At 38.5% G+C, this 21,722-nt stretch overlaps 2 protein-coding genes across 10 annotated transcripts in view; both read right to left on the reverse strand.

The window, feature by feature from the left end:
- The window catches only part of CCDC138 (coiled-coil domain containing 138), a 149,389-nt gene extending 141,070 nt beyond the window's left edge, over positions 1-8,319 (reverse strand). For 3 of the 6 annotated variants that reach the window (XM_037527398.2, XM_037527396.2, XM_037527393.2), the window contains exons 1-4: positions 8,161-8,283; positions 6,685-6,742; positions 4,995-5,115; positions 2,987-3,114 (exon numbers count right to left, since the gene is read on the reverse strand). In XM_037527398.2, the coding sequence (XP_037383295.1) occupies positions 2,987-3,114; positions 4,995-5,115; positions 6,685-6,742; positions 8,161-8,253 (400 nt within the window). In that variant the 5' untranslated portion in view covers positions 8,254-8,283. Of the gene's footprint in view, positions 1-2,986; positions 3,115-4,994; positions 5,116-6,684; positions 6,743-6,996; positions 7,192-7,935; positions 7,993-8,160 lie in introns of those variants that run through there. The other 3 variants (XM_037527394.1, XM_054701390.1, XM_037527395.2) reach the window with 3 other exon arrangements.
- Positions 8,320-10,259: 1,940 nt separating this feature from the next.
- LOC119258948 (E3 SUMO-protein ligase RanBP2) overlaps positions 10,260-21,722 on the reverse strand; it is a 72,635-nt gene continuing 61,172 nt past the window's right edge. For all 4 annotated transcript variants that reach the window (XM_037527399.2, XM_054701391.1, XM_054701393.1 and 1 more), the window contains 4 exons: positions 13,166-13,311; positions 12,008-12,281; positions 11,560-11,894; positions 10,260-11,427 (listed from right to left, as the gene is read on the reverse strand). In XM_037527399.2, coding sequence (XP_037383296.1) covers positions 11,122-11,427; positions 11,560-11,894; positions 12,008-12,281; positions 13,166-13,311 — 1,061 coding nt within the window. In that variant the 3' untranslated portion in view covers positions 10,260-11,121. The remainder of the gene's footprint in view (positions 11,428-11,559; positions 11,895-12,007; positions 12,282-13,165; positions 13,312-21,722) is intronic.

Here is a 21,722-nt window from a genome sequence, read left to right on the forward strand (position 1 = left end):
ATGCCCCTTGTTAATTAAACTTTTTTTTTAATTTCAAAGTGCAAAAATACTCATGTAGGGGCCTCCCTGGTGGCACAAGGAGTTAAGCACCACACTATGAAGCAACCTGCAGCCTCTGCAGCACGAGTTCGATCCCAGGGCTGGCTGGGAGCAACCCACATGGCGCAGCAGACCTCTACTGTCTCACCCGCTGCTCCTCTCAACAGTGTATTTCAGTCAGTCTCCCTGTTCTGTTTCCCGCTCTGTCTCTGGTGAATCCCCTCACCACCACCACACCACCACCACCACACCACCACCACCACCCCGCGCAGGATCTCTGGCCTGTACCCCAGCTCTTGGGTGCATAAATAAATAAATCTTAAAAAAAAAAAAAAACTCATGTATTAGGCCACGAAATGGAAAGGTATTTCAGAAACTCCTGAGCACCTTTCCCCTACACCCTTTTTTAATTCATTCTAAAAGGACAGGTTTATTTTTTAAGATTTTATTTTTATTTGTGCATACAAGAGCTGGTGTGGAAGCTACAGGCCCAGGGGATAAGAGGATTCACCAGAGACAGAGTGGAGAACAGAACAGGCAGACTAACTGAAACATACTGCTGAGGGGAGCAGATGGAGAGACAGGCAAGGTCTGCTGCGCCATGTGTGTCACTTCCTTGGCCGGGGATGGACTCGTGCTGCAGTGGCTGCGGATTGCTTCATAGTGCTGATGATTAAAACCTTGCGCCACCAAGGATGCCTGGGATAGGTTTATTATGAAAGGAGAAAAAGAGAGGCAACTGCATAGTCACAGGTAGGCAGGAGAGCTACCCTCATTCCCTCTTTTCCCTAAACCAAAGAACCATTAATCCAAATACGGTAATTATTGTTTTAATTTTAAGTTTTACTACTATGTAAAACAAAAGGTCTTATGTGTTTTTGCCCTATTTTTAAATGTTATGTCTACAATTCTATAATTATGTAATTTCTATACTCTTACTTAAATGTTCTTATGTTAGTGCCAAGTTCACAAATTTTTACTGCTTTATCAGATTTCTACCTTTTATATGCCAATATTCTAATACAGATGGATATTTTAAGCTGCTCTGGCTATTCAGATGCTGCATTCTTGCACATGGCTTCTGGTATATAAGTTCAAGTTTCTCTAGGGCATAGAATACTAGCAAATTGCAAGATAGTAGGGTATATGTGCAGGTTCATCTTTACTAGTGATGCCAAAATATTTCTCAAAGTAGTTATTTCAATTTATTCTCCCAACCTCTTGCTTCATTTCTGTGCCATCACTGTTTTGTCAGATTTATTTTATGTTACTAGTGAGGCAGTATAATCTGCATTAGTCTCTTGGGAGTCCCAGCTTTAAGGAGGAAGGCTTTACATTATACTCCCCAGCTTGGACAGACACTGGGGGAGCCAAAATAAAAAATGAACCTGAATTCTGAAAAGGAAAAAGTTTCACTTCACTTTTCAGCAAATGTCCTTGATGTGAAAGGCATTCAATGTTTTTGCTTGCCTCTCTAAGTTCCCACCTTACCAACCCTTGGCCTGAATATTCCCTAATTTTGTCTACTTTTAAGTATACTCCAAAATTTTTTAATAGGTTATCCTATTATTTTTTTTTTTTAAGATTTATTTTTATTTATTTATACAAGCACTGGGTATAGTCAGAAGCGCGGGAGGGTGAGAGAATTCACCAGAGCCAGAGCGGGGAGCAGAGCAGGCAGAAGGACCAAAGTACACTGCTGAGGGGAGCAGCGGGCGGCAGGAGAGGTCTGCGCGCCATGTGGGATCCTCCTCCAGTGGCCGGGGAGCAGCCGGGGATCGAACCGGCGCTGCAGAGGCCGCGGGCAGCTTCACAACCCAGCGCTCAACCGCTGCGCCACCGGGGAGGCCCTATCCTATTATTTTCAATGGGAAAATCCACATGTAGCAAGAAATACAAGTCCAGGCAGAAATGTTTTACATGTTCTTCAAGTCCTGAGATGAATGGACAAAGAAGAAAGAGAGGAAGGAAGAAATGAATGAGTGCTGTGTGTAGACAAAGTATGCCTAGGAAAAGAGATGTACAGAGGTTATCCATGTGGTACAGTGCTTTCAAAGTCTGCAGCCAAGAGGGGGAAGGAGGTCCCCTCTCTTGTTGCCACTTTCCTTGAAAACCTGACAAAACTATGAAATGCAATTAGGTACATAGAGGCTACTAATTCAGTACCTAAAGAAGCCATACCTTAAATACTGTGGAGTATTTTCTTAAAAATAAAATGATAGTCATATATTATAATCACTTACCCAAGCCCTAACACTGATATGAAAAAGAACTGAAGAAATTATTAAATATAATGATTATTAACTTACTTTGATTAGTTTTGAGAGTGTAGGAATCCTACTGGAAAATAATGAAGTTTCTTTTTCTCCTCATTCAGTTTAATAATAATTAGCAAAGTATCTAAGGATTTACCACTTTCCTAACACAGAAATACAAAGACACCTGAGGATCAGTGTAATCCTTTGGGGTAAGTGATCGGCCAGACATCACTAGGTTCCCTCAAGGGCATCCTGGGCTACACTGAGGACCAAGTTGCTGTGCGCAATTGTAACAGCGACACCCATTCCTCTACCTTCGATGCTAAGACTGACACTGCCTTCAATGACCACTCTGTCAGGCTCATTTACTGGCACAACAATGAATTTAACTGCAGCAACAGGGTGGTGGACCTCAATGGTCTACACAGCCTCCATATGATCCTTTTAACTCTCCACACGATCCTCTTAACAGCCCCTGAACCACCAGACCCATCGAGAGAGCAAAAAGAAGAGAGAGGTCCTCAGCTGCTGGGGAGTCCTTCCCCTACTCATCTAACACACTGAGTCACAGTTCCATTCCAGACACCCCTAGATAATGGGAAGAGCTTAGGGAGTCCTGCCTTATCATGTACCATCAATAAACTATACTATACCCAATCAAAAATAAATAAGTTTGGTGTTTTTATTACCTTTTTCTATTTCTTTAAAAGACTGTGTGGTTATTTTGGAAGTACTAACTCTGTGATCATCGTCAATTAACTGTTCTTCTGTTTCTCTTTGCTTCAAATCTCGAGAAGAATCCAGTTCATCATCTAGGCTTCAAAAAAAAATTTTTCACAGCATTCTGGTTGTTTCTATAGTATTAGAATAATCTAAAATATTTTTCAAATAAAAGCAAAACAAGAGGAAAAAAATACAAGATTCATAAAAATGTAAAAACTAGTAATGTGAAAGGCACCAGCCATTGAAACTGATAACCTATAGGTATCTTTGATATATTCAAATGAGCTTACTTTAAAACTACATATACTTGTTCACTTCTCTACAATGGTCAAACTCTAGATTTCCAATATTTTTGTGAGGTAAATATAATAGGCTTTGTTATCTACAACTTTTTAAAGATTTATTTATTTATTTATGCATACAAGAGCTGGGGTGCAGACCAAGACATGGGGGGGGTGAGAGGATTCACCAGAGACTGAGTGGGGAGCAGTGGGCGAGGCAGGAGAGGTCTGCTGTGCTATGTGAGTCACCTCCCTAGCCAGGAATTGAACTCATGCCACAGTGGCTGCAGATAGCTTTGTAGTGCTACATCTTAACCCCTTGCACCACCAGGGAGGCCACTATCTATAATTTTTGCTTAAAGAATTAATGCTCACCACATTAAGAGAAAAAGGAACCCGAAGATTTTTAATAACCGCCAAATAACAGGGCCTCCTGGGTGGTGCAGGGGTGTAAGACAGAGCACTATCAAGCTACTGCCAGCCACTGCAGCAGTTGGGTCCCCAGCGGGCCAGGGAGCTAACACACAGGAGCTCTCCTGTCTCACCCACTGCTCCCCTCCGCAGTGTATTTCAGATCTGCCTCTTCTGCTCCCCACTCTATCTCTGGTGAATCCTCTCACACATACCCCAATACCTCTGGCCTGTACGCCAGCTCTTGTATGCATAAATAAACAAATCTTTAAAAAAAAAACATTAAAACTATCAAATATTAGAAAATTATTTCCATTAATTCATATTACTCTTATAGCAATTTTCACTTTTCCTTATTCTACAGTCCATCTACCTCTTGTCCAAATCTGGAATCCAAATCAATTAATTGAGTGCCAAATGAAACAGTAATAACAACGATGATGATAATAATAGATTTGAGTGATTTTCTATGTACTAAACACAGTTCTAACTGATCTATGTGTCTTACTTTAAGCCAGGAAGCAAGCCATTATATAAAAAATTTCAAGATCCCAAATAACTAATTTATAGATACGTAAGCCCAACTCCCCTTTTTCCTCTCTCCACAATTATCTCAGCATTTCATTTTGTATACATACACATCTTGATGGTTTAATATTATTTCAATATGTTTACTCCTTCTTGATACAGCCTTTCATCATGCCACGTATTTTAAGCATCTAATAGTAATTTTGAATTTTATTACACCTTAGCATTGTTTCTATACCAGTTTCATCCATGGAAATTTATAAGTGTTAAACCACTCACAGCCCAGCAGTGTGTCATACACGTTTTATAGTTACCATCTCCCCAGAATGACTTCTCCAATATCTGTTTCAACTACCTAAAATACAGCGCTTACCACATTAGTGACGCACAAAAGATACTGAGTTAGATATCACGGCCTAATAAACCTGCATTCATATTTATTCCAGTTCCTTTAAGGAAAAAAAAAGAAAGAAAGCAGGGTTTCTTTAAATTCTTGTTGAATAACCATAAAAATAATTTTTCATCTTTTAAACCTTCCATTATGCCACAAAACCTAATGGTAGGCTTCTGTTTTTATCATAGAAATTTTCAGTAAAAATTAATATAAGTTTCTTTAAATATTCAACAGGCTTAAGACTGCTTGTAATTCTTCCCAGAGAAAAACAAACAGAGAAACGTCCTGCCCTTTGTCCTTTCTCAGTTTTTCTAAGATACTGTGGGAGGATAGCAACAGTAAGGATTCTGTATACTTTACCAATTCACATTTAAGTGCTTGAATGAATTAAAAAGAGGTGTTCTGCAATGCTTTCTTTCACTGGAGTAACACCTTAGTGATGAACCAACTCTATCTCCAGATGAGTAGATATCAAAATGATCTGATTAACAAAAAAGAAGCATCTGCATTAATCATTAGTATCTGATCTCATTTTAGGACCTTAGAGAGAGAAAAATTACTTAATTTTATTCATACATCTCCAATGCAAACACCCAGAAAACAGACTCCAAATCTTATATTTATGTAGCACTGTACTGACTGCTCTTTCACCCAGTACCTGAATGACCCTATGAAGTAAGCAAAACAAGTACCTTTAATCCTATTCTAATTGTTAGGCACCTAAGGACCAGAGAAGTTATATAACCAGCAATTGGAAAGACTGAAATTCAGAATCTAGCCTTCTTTCTATATAATTATGTATTTTATTAGTCCTTACACGCTGAATATTTAATTTTTTAATTTTACATATTTTAAACAAACAATTGTTTAACAAATTGTTAGCCTATATCTAAATTCAATGAGTAAATGGAAAAGGAGAATTCCTCTGACAAGAAATTTAGAAATACTTTTAAAATCTAGGTATCCTTCTTTAACACTCTTTTGACCTCCCTAGACATTTAATAAGTATACTTTCTAGCTATATTTTGGAAGGATGGAAATTTTTTTTAAAGATTTTATTTATTTTTGCATAGAAGAACTGGGGTGTAGGCCAGAGGTGTCGGGGGTGAGTATATTCACTAGAGACAGAGTGGGGAAAAAGAGCAGGTGGACTTACTGAAATACACGAAGGGGAGTAGCAGGTGAGAGAAAAGAGGTCTGCTGTGCCATAAGTGGGCCAGTTCCCTGGCTGGGGATAGAACTCAGGCCTTCTTAGTGGGCTGTGGTGGTGATAGCAAAGAGACTTAACCCTTAGGCTACCAGGGAGGCGCCCAAGGATGGAAATTTTAAGGTAAATTTCAAAATTAAAATACAATTTTAATTTAAGATATTTTAAGATATAGTATTCAGTAATAACTGGAATTATTTTTTATATTGAAGGGATATTTTAGATGAGTATTTTCAAAGTTTCAAAATGAAGTAAGCTTGAGAAAAAAGTGAAATTCCCTAATCCACCATCTGACAAACTTTTAAAGATATTAATTACTGTTTCTGCTGCAGTCATCTCAATGGTTCATAATTACAGCTACTACTAAAGACATTGCCTAAGTACCACCAAATCAAAAGAGTAATGATTAGCTATACATGTTAGTTACAGATTATCCACACGTTGTTCTAACCTATCCAATTCCACATTATAATTAACTTTTTCAAATACAATTTTATTAGATAAAATCCTCCTCTAGTATAATTACTCTAATGACCTGGAAAGTTTATACCTAAAATAATACAATTCATTTTCTCTGCTCAATATATTGTTCAACTTTTAACATCTTTAAAAGCAGAAATATTGCAATTAAAACACTAAAATAATTCATTCAATTTGATTGGTAGGCATACCCTACAAATTTTATCCGAAAAATCATTGTTACTATTCATTCATTACCAGACTGAAAAAAAGCTTAGTATCAAAAGATAACTAACTTTAGTCATTGTATAAACATTTTTTAGGAATTTTTTTCTCTCAAAATTGTTAAAACCCCCAAGTATACAAAATACTTAATCTGCTTACCCGGGGAGGTCAGAGATCTTCTCTTACATTTAGCCTGATCAAAATTTGAAAAATCATACTAAAAATGAAAAAAAAAAAAGACATATTTAATTTGTATACTAAGAATCATTAGTTTCAAAATATTTCCACAGAACTTATATATTAATTACAAAAGCATATTACAAAGATTAGAGTGAAGAACTGTTATAGAGGCCACTTTAACCAAGTTATGAGTTAACACTACCAATTACAGACAAAGTAGCATTACAAGTCTCCTAATGAGCAGAAGCAGGCTACACATCATTCATATAGTGTTCCTGTCAAAATACATACCCTGTTTCTAATCATGAGGTATCCTTCGAATCCACACTGAGGGACATTCTAATGATGATTTATACTTTTCAGAAATATCAGTATATAAAATTTGAGAAAAGGCTTGAAAATTTGTTTTGAATTAAGGCAACAAAGGACACAACCAAATGCAATGTTCATTCTTATATTGGATTTGCACTATGAAAAAAAATTTACAAAGAATATTATTGAGATAATTGGCGACATAGGAATATAAATTGTAAGTTACAAACTATTATCGTATTAGTCCTGAATTTACTGTGGTTATATGAGAATGTCCTTATAATTTGGAAAGCACACCGAAGTATTTTACTGGGGGTAAAGTGGCACGATGCCTGCAAGTTACCCTCAAATAGTTCAGGAAAAACTGTGTGCCTGGAAAGGGTGTGAAAACGAGGAGGCGAGAGGGACTGGTAAAGCAAGTGGGGCAAAATGTTAATGGTCAATCCAAACAAAGGGTACGAAAGTTATTTGAATTATTTTTGAAATTTTAAGACTTTTTTTTTTAAACTTTTTTTTTTTAAAGATTTATTTATTTACACAAGCACTGGGTACAGTCAGAAGCGCGGGAGGGTGAGAGAATTCACCAGAGCCAGAGCGGGGAGCAGAGCAGGCAGAAGGACCCAAGTACACTGCTGAGGGGAGCAGCGGGCGGCAGGAGAGGTCTGCGCGCCATGTGGGACCCTCCTCTGGTGGCCGGGGGAGCAGCCGGGGATCGAACCGGCGCTGCAGAGGCTGCGGGCAGCTTCGCAGCCCAGCGATCAACCGCTGCGCCACCGGGGAGGCCCCTGAAATTTTAAGTTTAAAATTATTTCAAAATAATCTTTACAAAAAATCTCTTTTCAACTGCACTCGAGTAAATGTAACTAAATTTCAAAAATACTTTCAATAATGCCATGGCATGGTTTGTGGAACACAGACCTCAATTTTTAACGGTGCTGACAGAAACCTTAGTTTTCCCACAGGTGTGTCACCTCCCCGCCAGCGTTCACCCGTCTCGGGTCGCTTCCTCCCGCCAGCGGGCTCCCCCGACCCGCGCGCGGGGCGCCGGGCTCGCAGCGGCGCTCTCGCCCAGCGGCCAGCAGCGCCTCGGCCCGGCCCCCTGCGGAGCGCCAGCCCAGGCCACTGCAGCGACCGAGGCCTCACCTCGGCCAGGCCGCCGCCCCCTAGTCCGTAGCGGCTTTTGAGACGCTCCACGGCCAGGTCCTGCCCGGGAGGTTTGACGACCCTCGGCTCCATGGCAGGATTCGGCCGGCGCTGTCTCCCCGGGAACGGAAACCGCGTTCAAACCCTCAGCGGGACGCGCAAGAGGAGCTTGCGCGGCGGACGTGCGTCATGACGTCACCCGCCTCGGCACGGCGCGGGCCGGGGGAGCGCGCGTCTGGCGGCGGGGCTCGGCGCGACGGAGGCGCCTCCCTGGGGCTGGATACGAGCTGGTGGGAGGGCGGGGTACGCGGGCGCTCGATGAGCCCGGTGTCTCAGTCTAAGTTGCAAACTCCCTCGTGTTCCAAGTGCTTTTTCCTGCAGGAAGATTGGCGAATTCCCTCACTACTGTGTTACTTGAACAAAAATATTCTCTCCCTGAGTGTCTTAAAAACTTGTTACTCGCCTTTTCCTCAGTCATATCCAGGGCAGCTTACACCTTACTGGTGTGCCCCCTCAAAGAAAGGGATGCTTAGCCGCACCTCAGGGTGCTCACTTCGTAAAAGGTAGGCGTGGCCCCCTGACCTATGCAACTTGCCTTTCAGCGAGAATGCGGAAAAGTGTCCAGGCTGGGTGGTCACCGTGTGACCCAAGCTGTCTCAGGCCGGCACACGCAGGCACACACACACAATCCTTGCCTAGAGTATCCCTCACTTTAGTGTGCGTGTGGACATACCACAATACACCCGTTTTTAATACGCGCAGGCCTTTACTAAGACTACAAAAAGCCCAGATATTTCCCTGTTATTGACCAGTGTTCTATACATGTATAACTGGGCAGTAGTAAAAAGCAGTATTAGCAATATAAACTCCCTGAGAACAAGTACTTCCTTTTAACAGCTTTTCATTGTGCCTAAATCAGTACCTAGTATTTTAGTAGGTGCTCAGTACTTACTTTGGCTAACCTGAATGGTAAAGACTGATTGAAAGGAGTAACTGAATGTTTCTCACAGTATTTCCTCAACGGCATATGTGGACTAACAACTAGATTCTTTGGTTTTCTTTAAAGTTTGCAAATGCCAAATTTTTATAATATCAGTGTTTAAAGTAGTTATCTGAAATTATTTAAACCAATACTTCTGCCATTAAATAAAAAAGTATACAAATAATGAGTTTTTATTCTACCTTTAAGAAACTTTTAATGAGACCTTAAAAAAATACAATTATCATTGTGGGGTTATATACCACATGAACACCTATGTAACAAAGAGAAATGACAAAGTCCTTTCTTGAAATGTTAAAGTCTTAATTATAAATGCCTCGAGTCACTTTTAAGCATCTTTGGAATACAAATTCTGGAAAATTTAAATTTTATTACCTGATAGCACAGAAATCATAATAAATTATCTAAAATATCGCTAAAATGCACTTGTATTTACTGGGAATTTATTCTAAATTCATGACAAAGGCATTGGCTATCCCAGCTGAAAAATTATAACACACTTTACATCAACTTCTATTACACAGATTTCTAAAGAAGCAAATTCTTAATATTAAATGAGCATATATGTAGTTCATAATTCTCTTCAAGGTTCAGGTAGTTCAACTGACATAACTGGCTTTGTGTCCAAAAGAATTAGTGATAGCATTCCATCATTCATTACTCATATAAACCATGTGGCATTTTTCTCACCCCACTTGACTGGGAGTTGAACAGGTATTTATTATAGGACAGTCTAGTTCCAAATCCCTAAACTAGACTAAACAAAATGAGGTGATATCACTGGTAAAAATACAGAACAGAAAACAGTCACTATTAGTGAATGGAATATATAAAGTTTTATACTCTGATTCTTTATTACTTTACATGAGAACATTCCCCTTCTTCTTTAGCAGCTAGTCACCTAACTTTTGACACTAAGTCATTTCCAAATACATTTAGTGTTTATCAAACGTGGAGTCACTTTCTTGGGAGCGCTGCAAATTATGTGGCAGATTGAGTTCACAGGCCCTTAATTGCCCAATTTACTCTGTCTAGTTCTAAAGTGAATAAACAACTTAATGCACAAGTAATGAATTTTTAAAATGTCATGGCTATTAACAATCTCACTTTATTTTTGCTACAAAATTCACCAGAAAAAGGTACTGCTACAATCTAGTATATAAAGCAATCTTTAACCAAAGAACATGGTATAGACCTTCTTAAAATATTCATAATTTATCACAATAACTGCAAGGAAAAAATCAAGTTCTATCAGAACCAAGCTGCAGTTTGAGGTAGTAGAAACAGATGACAGAAAAATTAAAAAAAAAAAAAAAAAAACTCAACTTGTTTAAAATGTAAAAATTAATTTAAAGCCATTGTAAGGGCACAGGAAGCTAGATAAAAGAAGGCAGTCTACTTGAAAAGTAACAAACTATACAGAAGATGTATGGATTATAGAAGAGCACTTTGGTTAAGTCTCTATCCTCTGTGGCTCTAAGCATTCATAAATGAATATGCAAAATGAATACACCAGTAGGTAAAATACCAAATATATTTCAAATCTAAAATTATAATTAACCAAACTGTGGTCCCTTTATTCAAATAATATATGCACATGCATGCAGGAAGTCCAGTATCTTAAAGGAATTAAAATTAAATTGCATATATCAATTCCTTCAATAGTTTGAGAAGGTCTATTGCTTTTAACAAGTTTAGTATTATTCCATTTTAATACAGATATGTCAGGAGTACATAAACACAAGTACACCTGAAATACACCAGTGTTTAAACTTTTATTTCACACCATGCAAGGTTAATTATAACACATTAAAAAGTGACAACAGCTATAAGCTGCAATTTTACATTTATACATTGGAAATGTCCATTTCAAAAGCTGAACATAATTGCCATTTTTTTATAACAGCTAAGCCTCAATTCAACTGTTTTACAGGTAAAATTTACTATGAAAAACAATGATTTTATATCTGTCCACATTCTGTGATAATAATTCTTCGACTAACAGACCCTTTAGGAGAACCAAATGATTCTATCTTTTTCACGGTATCCATGCCATCCTTAACAAACCCAAATACTACATGTTTAAAGTCCAAATGTTCTGCTTTTTTCAGTGTTATAAAGAATTGAGAATTATTGGTATCCCGGCCTCGATTGGCCATAGATAGTAATCCAGGACCAGTATGTCTCACATTAAAATTTTCATCTTCAAATTTATCTCCATAAATGGAGCGTCCTCCTGTTCCATCATGTTTGGTGATATCTCCCCCCTGAAAAAAAAATTTCAATCAATAGGAATTCTAAATCAAACATTAAAATATACACAGAACTTATCACTAGTGTATAAAATCAGTGTTATATACTTTTCTACACTTCAATTGTGATATACAATTTATACTTACTTGGCAAACAAAATCTGGAATTACTCTGTGAAAAATGGAGTTCTTGAAACCAAAGCCCCTTTCTCCAGTGCATAGTGCTCTGAAATTCTCAGCAGTGTGAGGAACAATGTTTGAAAGTAATTCCATGGTTATACGTCCCAGAGGTTCATCATCTGCACAAATATCAAAAAAGACCACAGGATTTGTTTCCTTTGATAATTCTGCTGTCAGCGATACCTGTCCTTTCTGGAGTTTCAATAAATTCTGTTGACATTCTTCAAATTTTTTCTTAAAACAATCAGCCATTTCCTTAGTTTTAAATCTTACTGCAAGTTGTTCCACTTTTGCTTCTCCATCTGTTAAACAAGAAAACAAAGGGAGAACTTAGTATTAAAATAGCTGCTATATTTGTAATGGATTTTTTAAAAGTCAAAGAAATGAAAAGTAGTATTTGAATGTAGAAACTCACCAGCATAATCTGAGGCAATCCAAACTAACGCATTATTGGAAACATTTAAGGGTTTTAATTCCATTGTTTTGGTAATAACATGGTTTGCACATACTTTAAAGACCTGGTCCCTTCTCATTAGGATCCGATAGTAATTCTTCATTGTATGCCAAAGAATCTTTATATCTCCAACACCGCGCTCCTTCCACTGACTGACATCTCGATCCCATCTATAGAGTTTGGCTCTCTCTCTAAATAAAATTTCTTCATCTTCTTCTCCAGATTTTACTTCTACCTGTGATAGCAGGTGAAATTATAAGTTGCTGCTAATAACATATTTAATAATAAGTTTCAAATACCCAAATTCTTTAAGATACTATCTTTGTAATGACATCAATTTGAAGTTTAGTGCCAAGATAAATAGTAATGCCATAGGGCTAGGAAAACATCTGATTCAGATGAGGCACTACAGACCTTATTTGTCATTAAATATTTTTCTCTTATGTAGTATTCTTTCTTTTGAAAATTTAATATCTTCTTTTATAAGAAAAGAAATTTTAAAAAATACTTGTTCTTCAAGAGAAACATTAACAATCAATTGAGGGCCTCCCCAGTGGCTCAGTGGTTGAGCGCTGGGTTGCGAAGCTGCCCGCAGCCTCTGCGGCACCGGTTCGATCCCCAGCTGCTCCCCGGCCACCAGAGGAGGGTCCCACATGGCACGCAGACTTCTCCTGCTGCCGCTGCTCCCCTCAGCAGTGTACTTTGGTCCTTCTGCCTGCTCTGCTCCCCGCTCTAGCTCTGGTGAATTCTCTCACCCTCCCGCGCTTCTGACTGTACCCAGTGTATGTATAAACAAAACAAACAAATAAATAAATAAATAAAACATGCCTCTCTATTAAAAAAAAAAAAAAAAACACACACAACAACCAATTGAGTTTGAAAACTAAACAACATTCTTATCCAAAAAGTAGTTTACTTTATCAGGCAACATTTATTATAAATTAACAAAGACAACAATATATACTTAAAGACTAAATTCTAATAAAGAACTAAGTCTCAATCCGTATATTCTCAATCTGTATATATGCAAAGAAAGCTGGCTCCACAAATAAAGTCTGTATTAAGTTTTAAAAATAAAATGAGAAGTTATTAGTAAAATGCTCATCCTGTAATTTTTACCTCTGGTAGTGACACTATTGGTTCAAAATGGATATCTTCATTATGAACTACTTCTTCATCACTACCATCTTCATCTTCGCCAACTTTACTGGCTGGTTGTGTTCCAAAAACAGTTGCTCCAGTATTTGCCCACTGGAAATTTTTATCTGATGAATAAATAAGAATATTTAAATGGTAGTGCATAAATGTATGTGTGTGTATGTATGTATGTATGTATGTATGTACATGTATATGTATATATAGTTTTTAAATCCTGTTCTTGTCAATGTATCCAGTAAAAACTTTCAAAATTTTATTATTCCGCCAAGTTTAACTCCTGTAGCGAGTACACTGTACATTTAGTACTATTAATGCTTGAATATACAAAGTTAAGATCCTCTGAGCCTTAAGTAAAATGTATGAAACTATTGAAGAATATTGTCATAAAGCAAGTACTTAAAGGTACCTACCTTGAAACTCTGAAAACTTATTAGCTCAGCTCTCAAAGGCAGTTTGTTTCATAAATATTTTATATGAAAAACAATTTTTGAAACTAAAAATGTTCACAAAGAGGTCAAATTTGCTACTTCTGTATTAGAGCAGCCTAAACACCTACTTCTAACTTCTCTACCTCAACTTCTTCCTGAAATATCTAACTAGTGATAGAACTGAAAATATCTTGGCCAGAGCATAACAGGTGACCTTGGGAGTTCACTGACTCCAACTCTTCTCAGGGATTTTTCAACACCAGAACTGTTAGGGATGAAAGGTTCCCCATATCTATGCAGAGGAATAAAGACTATCGTACTCTCCATGACATTTTGGAGACGGCGAAAATTAAAAACTCTTCATCCCTAGGGCTATGAGATGATCCACCCTACTAAGACATTTCCAAATATCTTAGAAGGAACATCTCCCCTAACTTTATTTGCTGATTTGCCTTACGGAAACTCTACATCTGGTGCTAAAAACCTGGAAGGCAACAAAAAGGCTACAGATCATTTACAAACTTAAGTGAGCACACTGAAGAAACAATAAAGCAAAAAGCTAACTGATATGTTAGATTTAATGGGGAGGGGGGGAAAAAACCTTTAAAAAAAAAAGAGGACAAAAATTCTTAAGCAAATATTACAAAGGAATGTTCTGAAAAAAAGAAAAGCACCACCTCTGGTTACATGGAGATTACTGAAAACAGTAATCACAGATCTAGATGATACCCAGGCTTGGGGCTCAGTAACTCACTCAGGAGTTTCAAAGCAGGGAAATTTTTAACATTACTCCAAAGAACCCTAGGGGACATGGCAGAAGTTTTCAAAATTCCCCTAAAGCAATGTCTCTTTAACACCAGAGCACATAAACCACACCAAGAGCTTTGAAAAAATACCAATGCCTGGAGTATCATGGCCAGAGAGTCCAACATCATTATCAAGTAACTTTAACTTTTTAAAGCTCCCAGAAAATTCTAGTATGAAGAACTGAAAATCACTGCTCTAAAGGCACCCAGAATAAGAATTTATACAATAAAAGTATAATCAATGTAAATTTCATAACAGCTCTAGGAAATAGAACAGAGGAAAATTCCAGTGTATATGAGTTTAATGAAAACATTGAAATATCTGAAGGAAGTATCATAAAATAGTAATAATTAGTTTTCATAAGAGTATCAAAAAAACAGGCATACACTATGGAATGACAGATCTGCGTGAATAGAATTTTTAGAAGAAAATGAGTAAGGGGGGAAAAAGGAAAAAAAAAAAAAGAAACCCAAAATAGAGAACTTAAAAATAAATTAAGAAAAAGTAACCACCACAGAAATAATATATTATTAAATACAGAAAAATAAATGAAAGACTCCTGAATTTAAAACAATCAAAATATATTTTCTGAGGTAGGACAAGATGGTGGCATAGTGAAGATACTGAGCTCATCCCCACATACTCACAATTAGATTGCAGAACAAAGCCAGTAATTCCTGAAGGAAAAACAGACAATTCTAGCACACACTAGTAATAACATACAAAGGAAGATGCCAGGGCCTCCCTGGTGGCGCAGAGGTTAAAGTCTCAGTGCTAATGCCAGCCACTGCAGCAAGAGTTCAATCTTTGGCCAGGGAGCTGAACCCACATGGCACAGCAGACCTCTCCTGTCTCGCCAGCTGCTCCCCTCAGCAGTGTATTTCAGTAGATCTGCCTATTCTGCTCCCCACTCTTTCTGTGATGAATCCTTTCACTCCCTCCACCCACCTCTGGCGTATACCCCAGGTCTTGCATGCACAAATAAATAAATCTTAAAAAAAAAAAAAAAAAGGAGGATGCCAGTGAACTATGAAATGTGCAAAGCAGGTACCCACCTATGTGGTGAGCCCCAGGGATGTGGAGGGCCCTGCAAGCAGCAGAGTAAAACTGGCAAAGCCTTTACATGGCAATTCTTGGCAGACCTGGGAGAAAATCTGGAAGCAGATTTGCTGTAGTAGGTCTCCACAAACATGCACACAGGCCTTGGGAAGCTCCATGATGGGTCCTGGAAGCAGCCCCTCTGGCAATAGGTCCTGTGCAGAACTCAGCAAGCCCTAGGAAGGTCCTGGAAGTAGCCTTCACCATGGGAGATGCAGCAGACCTGAGTGGACCCTGGGATGGGACAGGGAAGCAGGACCACTGTAATATTCCTCCATGGAACCCAGAAAGCCCCAGGGAGGGTCCATGAAAGCAACCCAGACTTGGTAGGGCCTGGTAAGCAGTGGAGTAGATCCTGCAAGGGGAGAGGACATGACAGCCTACCTAGGCTAACCACAGGGCCTAAACAGACAGGCTGTGGGTTCTTGGAGCAGAAAGCCAAGAGGGACAGAGTTTGGAGAGCTAATCTCAAGGACAGAAGTGGGATTGATTATTCCTTGGTCAGTAGAGACCAGAGTAGACTTCAACAGATTTAACGCCAAGGAGATTCATGCTACACTGAACAGGAGATGGATAAAGAGAAGAAGGTGAAGGTTGTAATCTGGAGTAGGGGACACCAGTGCAGATTGGTCAGTTCAGCCTAAGGCTCTGGAGAGACGGGAGCAGAGGTTGTGTTTAGGACTACTCCCTTGAAGGAAGGGAAAACCTTGTGGTTCCATCGACGCTCCACCCTAACATGTTGACTGAGCATCTACTAAATAGATTTGAGTACATACAAAAACCAGCAAAGGTCAAAATAAATGAAAAATTAAATATATTAGAAACAATAATAGGGAGACCTTAAGTAACAGAATCATCACACACAAAAATATTACACATAGTAATATAGGACCTTAAGAAAGTATGACATCACAATGTGAGAATGACTCTCAGAATCCAAACACAAAAAGATGGGTGATTCTATCTCCTTATCAGAGTTCTGAATTGCTATAATAAAAAAAACTGACAGAAGAAAACTCAAAAGGAAAATGAAAAAAATACAAAAGGACTCAGAAAATCTAATCAAAGAGACAACAAAATTCAGACATATTAAAAATCAATGAACAGAAAATAAAAATTGAAGCTTTAAATAGAAAATAACAGAAATTCAGGAGGGAAAGAGCTCAATAAATGAGATCAATAACTCTAGAAAGCTATGGAAGAACAGGTTAAACGGAGGATCAAATCAGTGACCTCCGTGATAATAATGCACAAAGGGCCTAAATGGAAAAGGAGAAATGAGATGTAAAAAAATTAATAAAAAAGAAGTAGGAACTTAAGAAATATCTGACACTATTAAGAAAACCAACGTAAGAATAATGAGTATCACAGAAATGAAGAAAGCGGTTAATGTGAACAGACTCTGTTCAAGGAAGTAATTGAGGAAAATGTCCCACATCTGGAGAAGAAACTGAATATACCAGTCCATGAAGCTAAAAAGAACACTTGGTTACTAAATGCAACAGGACCTATTACTGGAACCCAGCTGCCTCAGCGGTGGAAGGTGGCAGGAGCAGTGGTGTTCTTTCAGCCTGCTGCTCCACCACAAGTCAGTTGTGGCAGTTGCTCCTCAGAGCTCAGTGATTGCCTTTTTGTCAGTCGTGACAGTTGCTACTCAGAGACCTTTTATATAACAGTATGCTGTTATATAACAGTATACTTTTATATAACAGTATACTTCCTGAATCATGGAATGGACCAATCAGACTTTTGTCACCAGGACCCAGCTCTCACAAGTCAGTTTTGGCAGTTGCTCCTCAGAGCCCTTTTACATAAAACACAGTTCCTGGGTTGTGGAATGGGCCAATCAGATGCTATGGGCTGATTAGTAAATGGTCCAACCACCCACCGGATTGAAAAATGGTCCAATCAGACTCATGGGTGGGGCACCCTGAAAAAGGGTCAGAGGGAGCTGAGCGGAGAGAGAAGATAGAGAGGACGCCAGCCCAGAGACAATGCCAGTCCAGGAGACAACGACGCCAGCCCCTGAAGAAAAGATGGTTCCAGCCTCCAAAGAAAGAAGAAAAGAAGCATCCAGCAGCTAACCTCCGCGAAGAGAAGAGAAGCCGAAGGACTCTGTCACAGACTGGGCCTTGGTCCTGTCTCTGACATTCCCTGGAAGGAAAACCAAAGGCCCTGGGCCTGGTGTCTCAAAGAGCTGTTAACACCAGGTGTCTCTGACACCACCTCTGCGGCACCAGTAGTGGCATCCCTACTGGCTGGTGCTGTCCAGCATTCCCTGTGACTGGTGACCATCACTGAGCTACCTGGGTGACACAGTCACCACTTGCGGATACAGTGAGCTCTTTATTTCCCCTGTTTGGAAAATAAATCCTAGGTTGTTGTTCCTGAAATCTAAGGTCTCTTGCAATTGTGTGCACAGGTAAGAACCCACAGACAGTGACCTGTCCTCTTATCGGGCACTGTCCTTTGTTAGGCTATAGCTCTTTGTTTTAGGTTTTTGGCGTTTAGGAGTTTTTTGGTGGCTCTCTGGTCTCAGAGCCTGGGCAGGTGGGTAGCGTCCCATCCTTCCATCTGGCCTCCTGCCTTGTTGCTCTTTTGTGTCCCTCTCCACCCCTGTTTCAGACCTACACTAAGACACATAGCAGTGAAACTGGCAAGAGTTCAAGACAAAGAAAAAATACTGGAGGTGGCTAGGTGAAAAAAGCAGCTATATATAATGGTATTCCCATCAGGCTTACATCAGACTACTCATAAAATATGCTTCAGGAAGAGAGAATGGAATGATGTATTCAGAACACTCAAAGAAAACACTACCAGCTAAGAATACTATGTCATGCAAGAATCTCAGATACAAGGAAGAAATAAGTCTTCCCAGACATACAAAAGCTGAAGGAGTTTGCAAACAGTAGGCCTCCCCTACAAGATATGTTGAAAGGAGCACTCCTATCTAAAAGTGATGAAAATCCACAAAAAATTAAATAAGAAAGATAGAACCAGAAAACTAAAGATAAATGACAGTAGAATAGATCTAGGGCTTCCCCGGAAGCTCCAGGGATTAAGTCTCAGCACTATGAAGCTATCTGTAGCAGTTGCAGCATGAGTTCAATCCCTGGCTTGGGAACTAACCCACCTGGTGTAGCAGACCTCTCCTGTCTCACCCGCTGCTCCCCTCAACAGTGTATTTCAGTCAATCCACCTATTTTGCTTCCCACTCTGTCTCTGGTGAATCCTCTCACCTCCACTCTGGCCTACACCCCCAGCTCTTGTATGCATAAAATACATCTTTAAAAAGATACATTAAAAAAATACATCTATATATCAATACTCACTCTAAATGTAAATGGACTCAACCAATCAATCAAAAGGCACAAAGTGGATGGTTGGATCAGAAAACAAAACCCAACTTTCTGTTGTTTCCAAGAGACCCATCTGAGCTCTAAAGAAACACAGGTTCATAAAAAAATGATCCTACAAGCAAACAAATGGACCCAAAAAGGGCAAGGCAGCCATATTTACATCAGATTAAAAACAACTTCCAGTGAAAAAAGGTACAAGAGACAGGATGAACATTACACAACGATTTAGAGATCAATACATTAGGAAGCTTAACACCAATATACATCACCAAATGAAGTAGCACCAAAATATATAAAACAACCATTAGCAAACCTAAAAAAAAAAAACAGTGGTCACAAGACAATAGTGGCAGAGGACATCAATATCCGACTTTCATCAATGGATAGCCAGCCATAAAGAAAATCAACAAATAGCCTTAAATGAAGAATAGACCAGAAGAACCTATATTAGACATTTATAAGGTACTATACCCTCAAAAAGTTGAGTACACACTCTTCTCAAGCACACATGGAACATTTTCCAGGATAGACCACACATTAGGTCACAAAACAAGTTTGTCAATAAATCCATTAAGACTGAAATTATATCAAGTGTCTTCTCTTATCACAACATAGTAACTGGAAATCAACCACAACGAGAAAACAATAAAATACTCTAATAGGTGGAAATTAAACAACACACTACTGAATGAGATAATCAAAGAAGAAATGTAAAAATACCTGGAGACAAATGAAAATAAAGATGCAACCTACCAGAGCCTATGGGACACAAGCAAAAGCAGTGTTAACAGGAAGTATACAGCAATACAGGCCTACATCAAGAAACAAGACAGATCTCAAATAACAACATTACACCTTAAGGATCTACAAAAAGAACCAATGAAACCAAAAGCCAGTAAAAGGAAGTAATAAAAATGAGAGAACTAAATGAAATAGAAATCAAAAGATTCAATGAAACCAGAAGTTGATTCTTAGAAGAAACACTAAGAAAAAGAGAGGAATCTAATAAATAAGGAACAAAAGAAAGATTACAACAGAGACCTTAGAAATACAGAGAATCATAAAGAGACTACTATGACTATCTTTAAGCCATAGGCTGGAAAATATGGAAGAAATGACACAAATTCTTAGAAGCATACACCCTTCCAAGACTGATTCAGGAAGAAATAGAAAACCTGGACAGATTGTAAGCGAGAACACTGAAATAGTAATCAAAAGCTCATAAAAAATAAAAGTTCAGAACCAGATGGTTTTACTACCAAACATTCAAAGAGGAAATAATTCCTAGCCTTCTCAAACTCTTCCAAAAACCTGAAGAAGAGGGAATGCTTCCAAGCACATTTTATGAGGCCATCTTTACCCTGAAACCAAAAACCAGACAAAGACATCACAAAAAAAAGAAAACTACATGTCAAAATGTCTGATGAACACAGATGCATAAATCCTCAACAAAATCTTAGCAAACCAAATTCAATAATACATTAACAGGATCATACATCATAATCAAGTGGGATTTATTCCAGGGATGCAACTATGGTTCAACACATGCAAATCATTCAATGCAATTCAACAAACAGAATCATAAGATTGTATCAATAGATGCAGAGGTGTTTGACAAAATTCTGCATCCATTCAGAAAAAGTCTTAGTAAAATGGGGATAAAGGAACATACTTCAACATATCTAAGGCCATACTTGCCAAATCCACAACTAGCATCATCAGGTACATGAGAAGGATGTCTACTCTCACCACTGCTGTTCAACATAGTATTGGAAGTTCTAGTTAGAGCAATTAGGCAAGAGAAAGCTATGAAAGGAATCCAAATTGAAAAAGAAGGAAAACTATCCTTTGCAGAAATGCAAATCAAAACCATGACATACACCACATTCCTGTGAGAACGGTAAACCCCCCCTCAAAAAAAAAAAAAAAAACAGAAAACAGAAATAACAAATGTTGGCAAGGTTACGGAGAAAAAAGAAACTTCATTCAATATTGGTAGGAATGTAAAATGGTCCTGCCCCTGTGGAAAAAATAGTATGGAGGCTTCTCAAAATATTAAAAACAGATACTTCACTCCCAGGTATCTAGCCAAACAATAGAAAACCACTAATTTGAAGGAATATAAGAGCTCCCATGTCCAGCATGGGAGCAATATTTACAATAGACAAGTTATAGAAACAATCTAAGTGTCTTGACGACAAAGCACTAGATTAAGAGGATGTGTGTGTGTGTGTGTGTGTGTGTGTATGATGGACTACTACTCAGCTATAAAAAAACATGAACTCTTGCAATTTGTGATAATGTGAATGGGACTGGAGGGGACACTAAGTGAAATAAATCAGAAGGCGAAAAGACAAATATGACAATTTCAGTCATGTGGAATATAAAGGGGGAAAAAAGGAATTGATAAAACAAAACCAAAACCACCTTAGAAATATGACTACAGAATTTAGGTTATTAGAAACGGAGGAAAGGCAGGGATGAGGACAAAGAGGAGAGGGGAGTCAACAGGTGAAAGGAATATGGATGCTTGGATATTGGGGGTCGTGTGGTAACATATATTTCAGGTGTGAACCTATTCCTCTAAATTATATACAGCTTTGTAAATCAATGCTAACACAATGAATAAAAATAAACCAACCAAAACACAAAATTTTGCGAACAAATAGGTCCATACAACGCCAGGAACAAGTTTAGACAGGAGTTAGACAGGTAGTAGGTAGGTAGGTAGGTAAACAGAAAGAATTAGATGGACAGAGATAGATACGAAATAATAACAAGACAAAACCACCCACATTCCGGTGAGATTTATGACATCTTTAAACA

Source organism: Talpa occidentalis, unplaced genomic scaffold (assembly GCF_014898055.3).
Source record: "Talpa occidentalis isolate TD23 unplaced genomic scaffold, MPIMG_talOcc4v2.1 talOcc4.5, whole genome shotgun sequence".
NCBI classification, from domain to species: domain Eukaryota; kingdom Metazoa; phylum Chordata; class Mammalia; order Eulipotyphla; family Talpidae; genus Talpa; species Talpa occidentalis.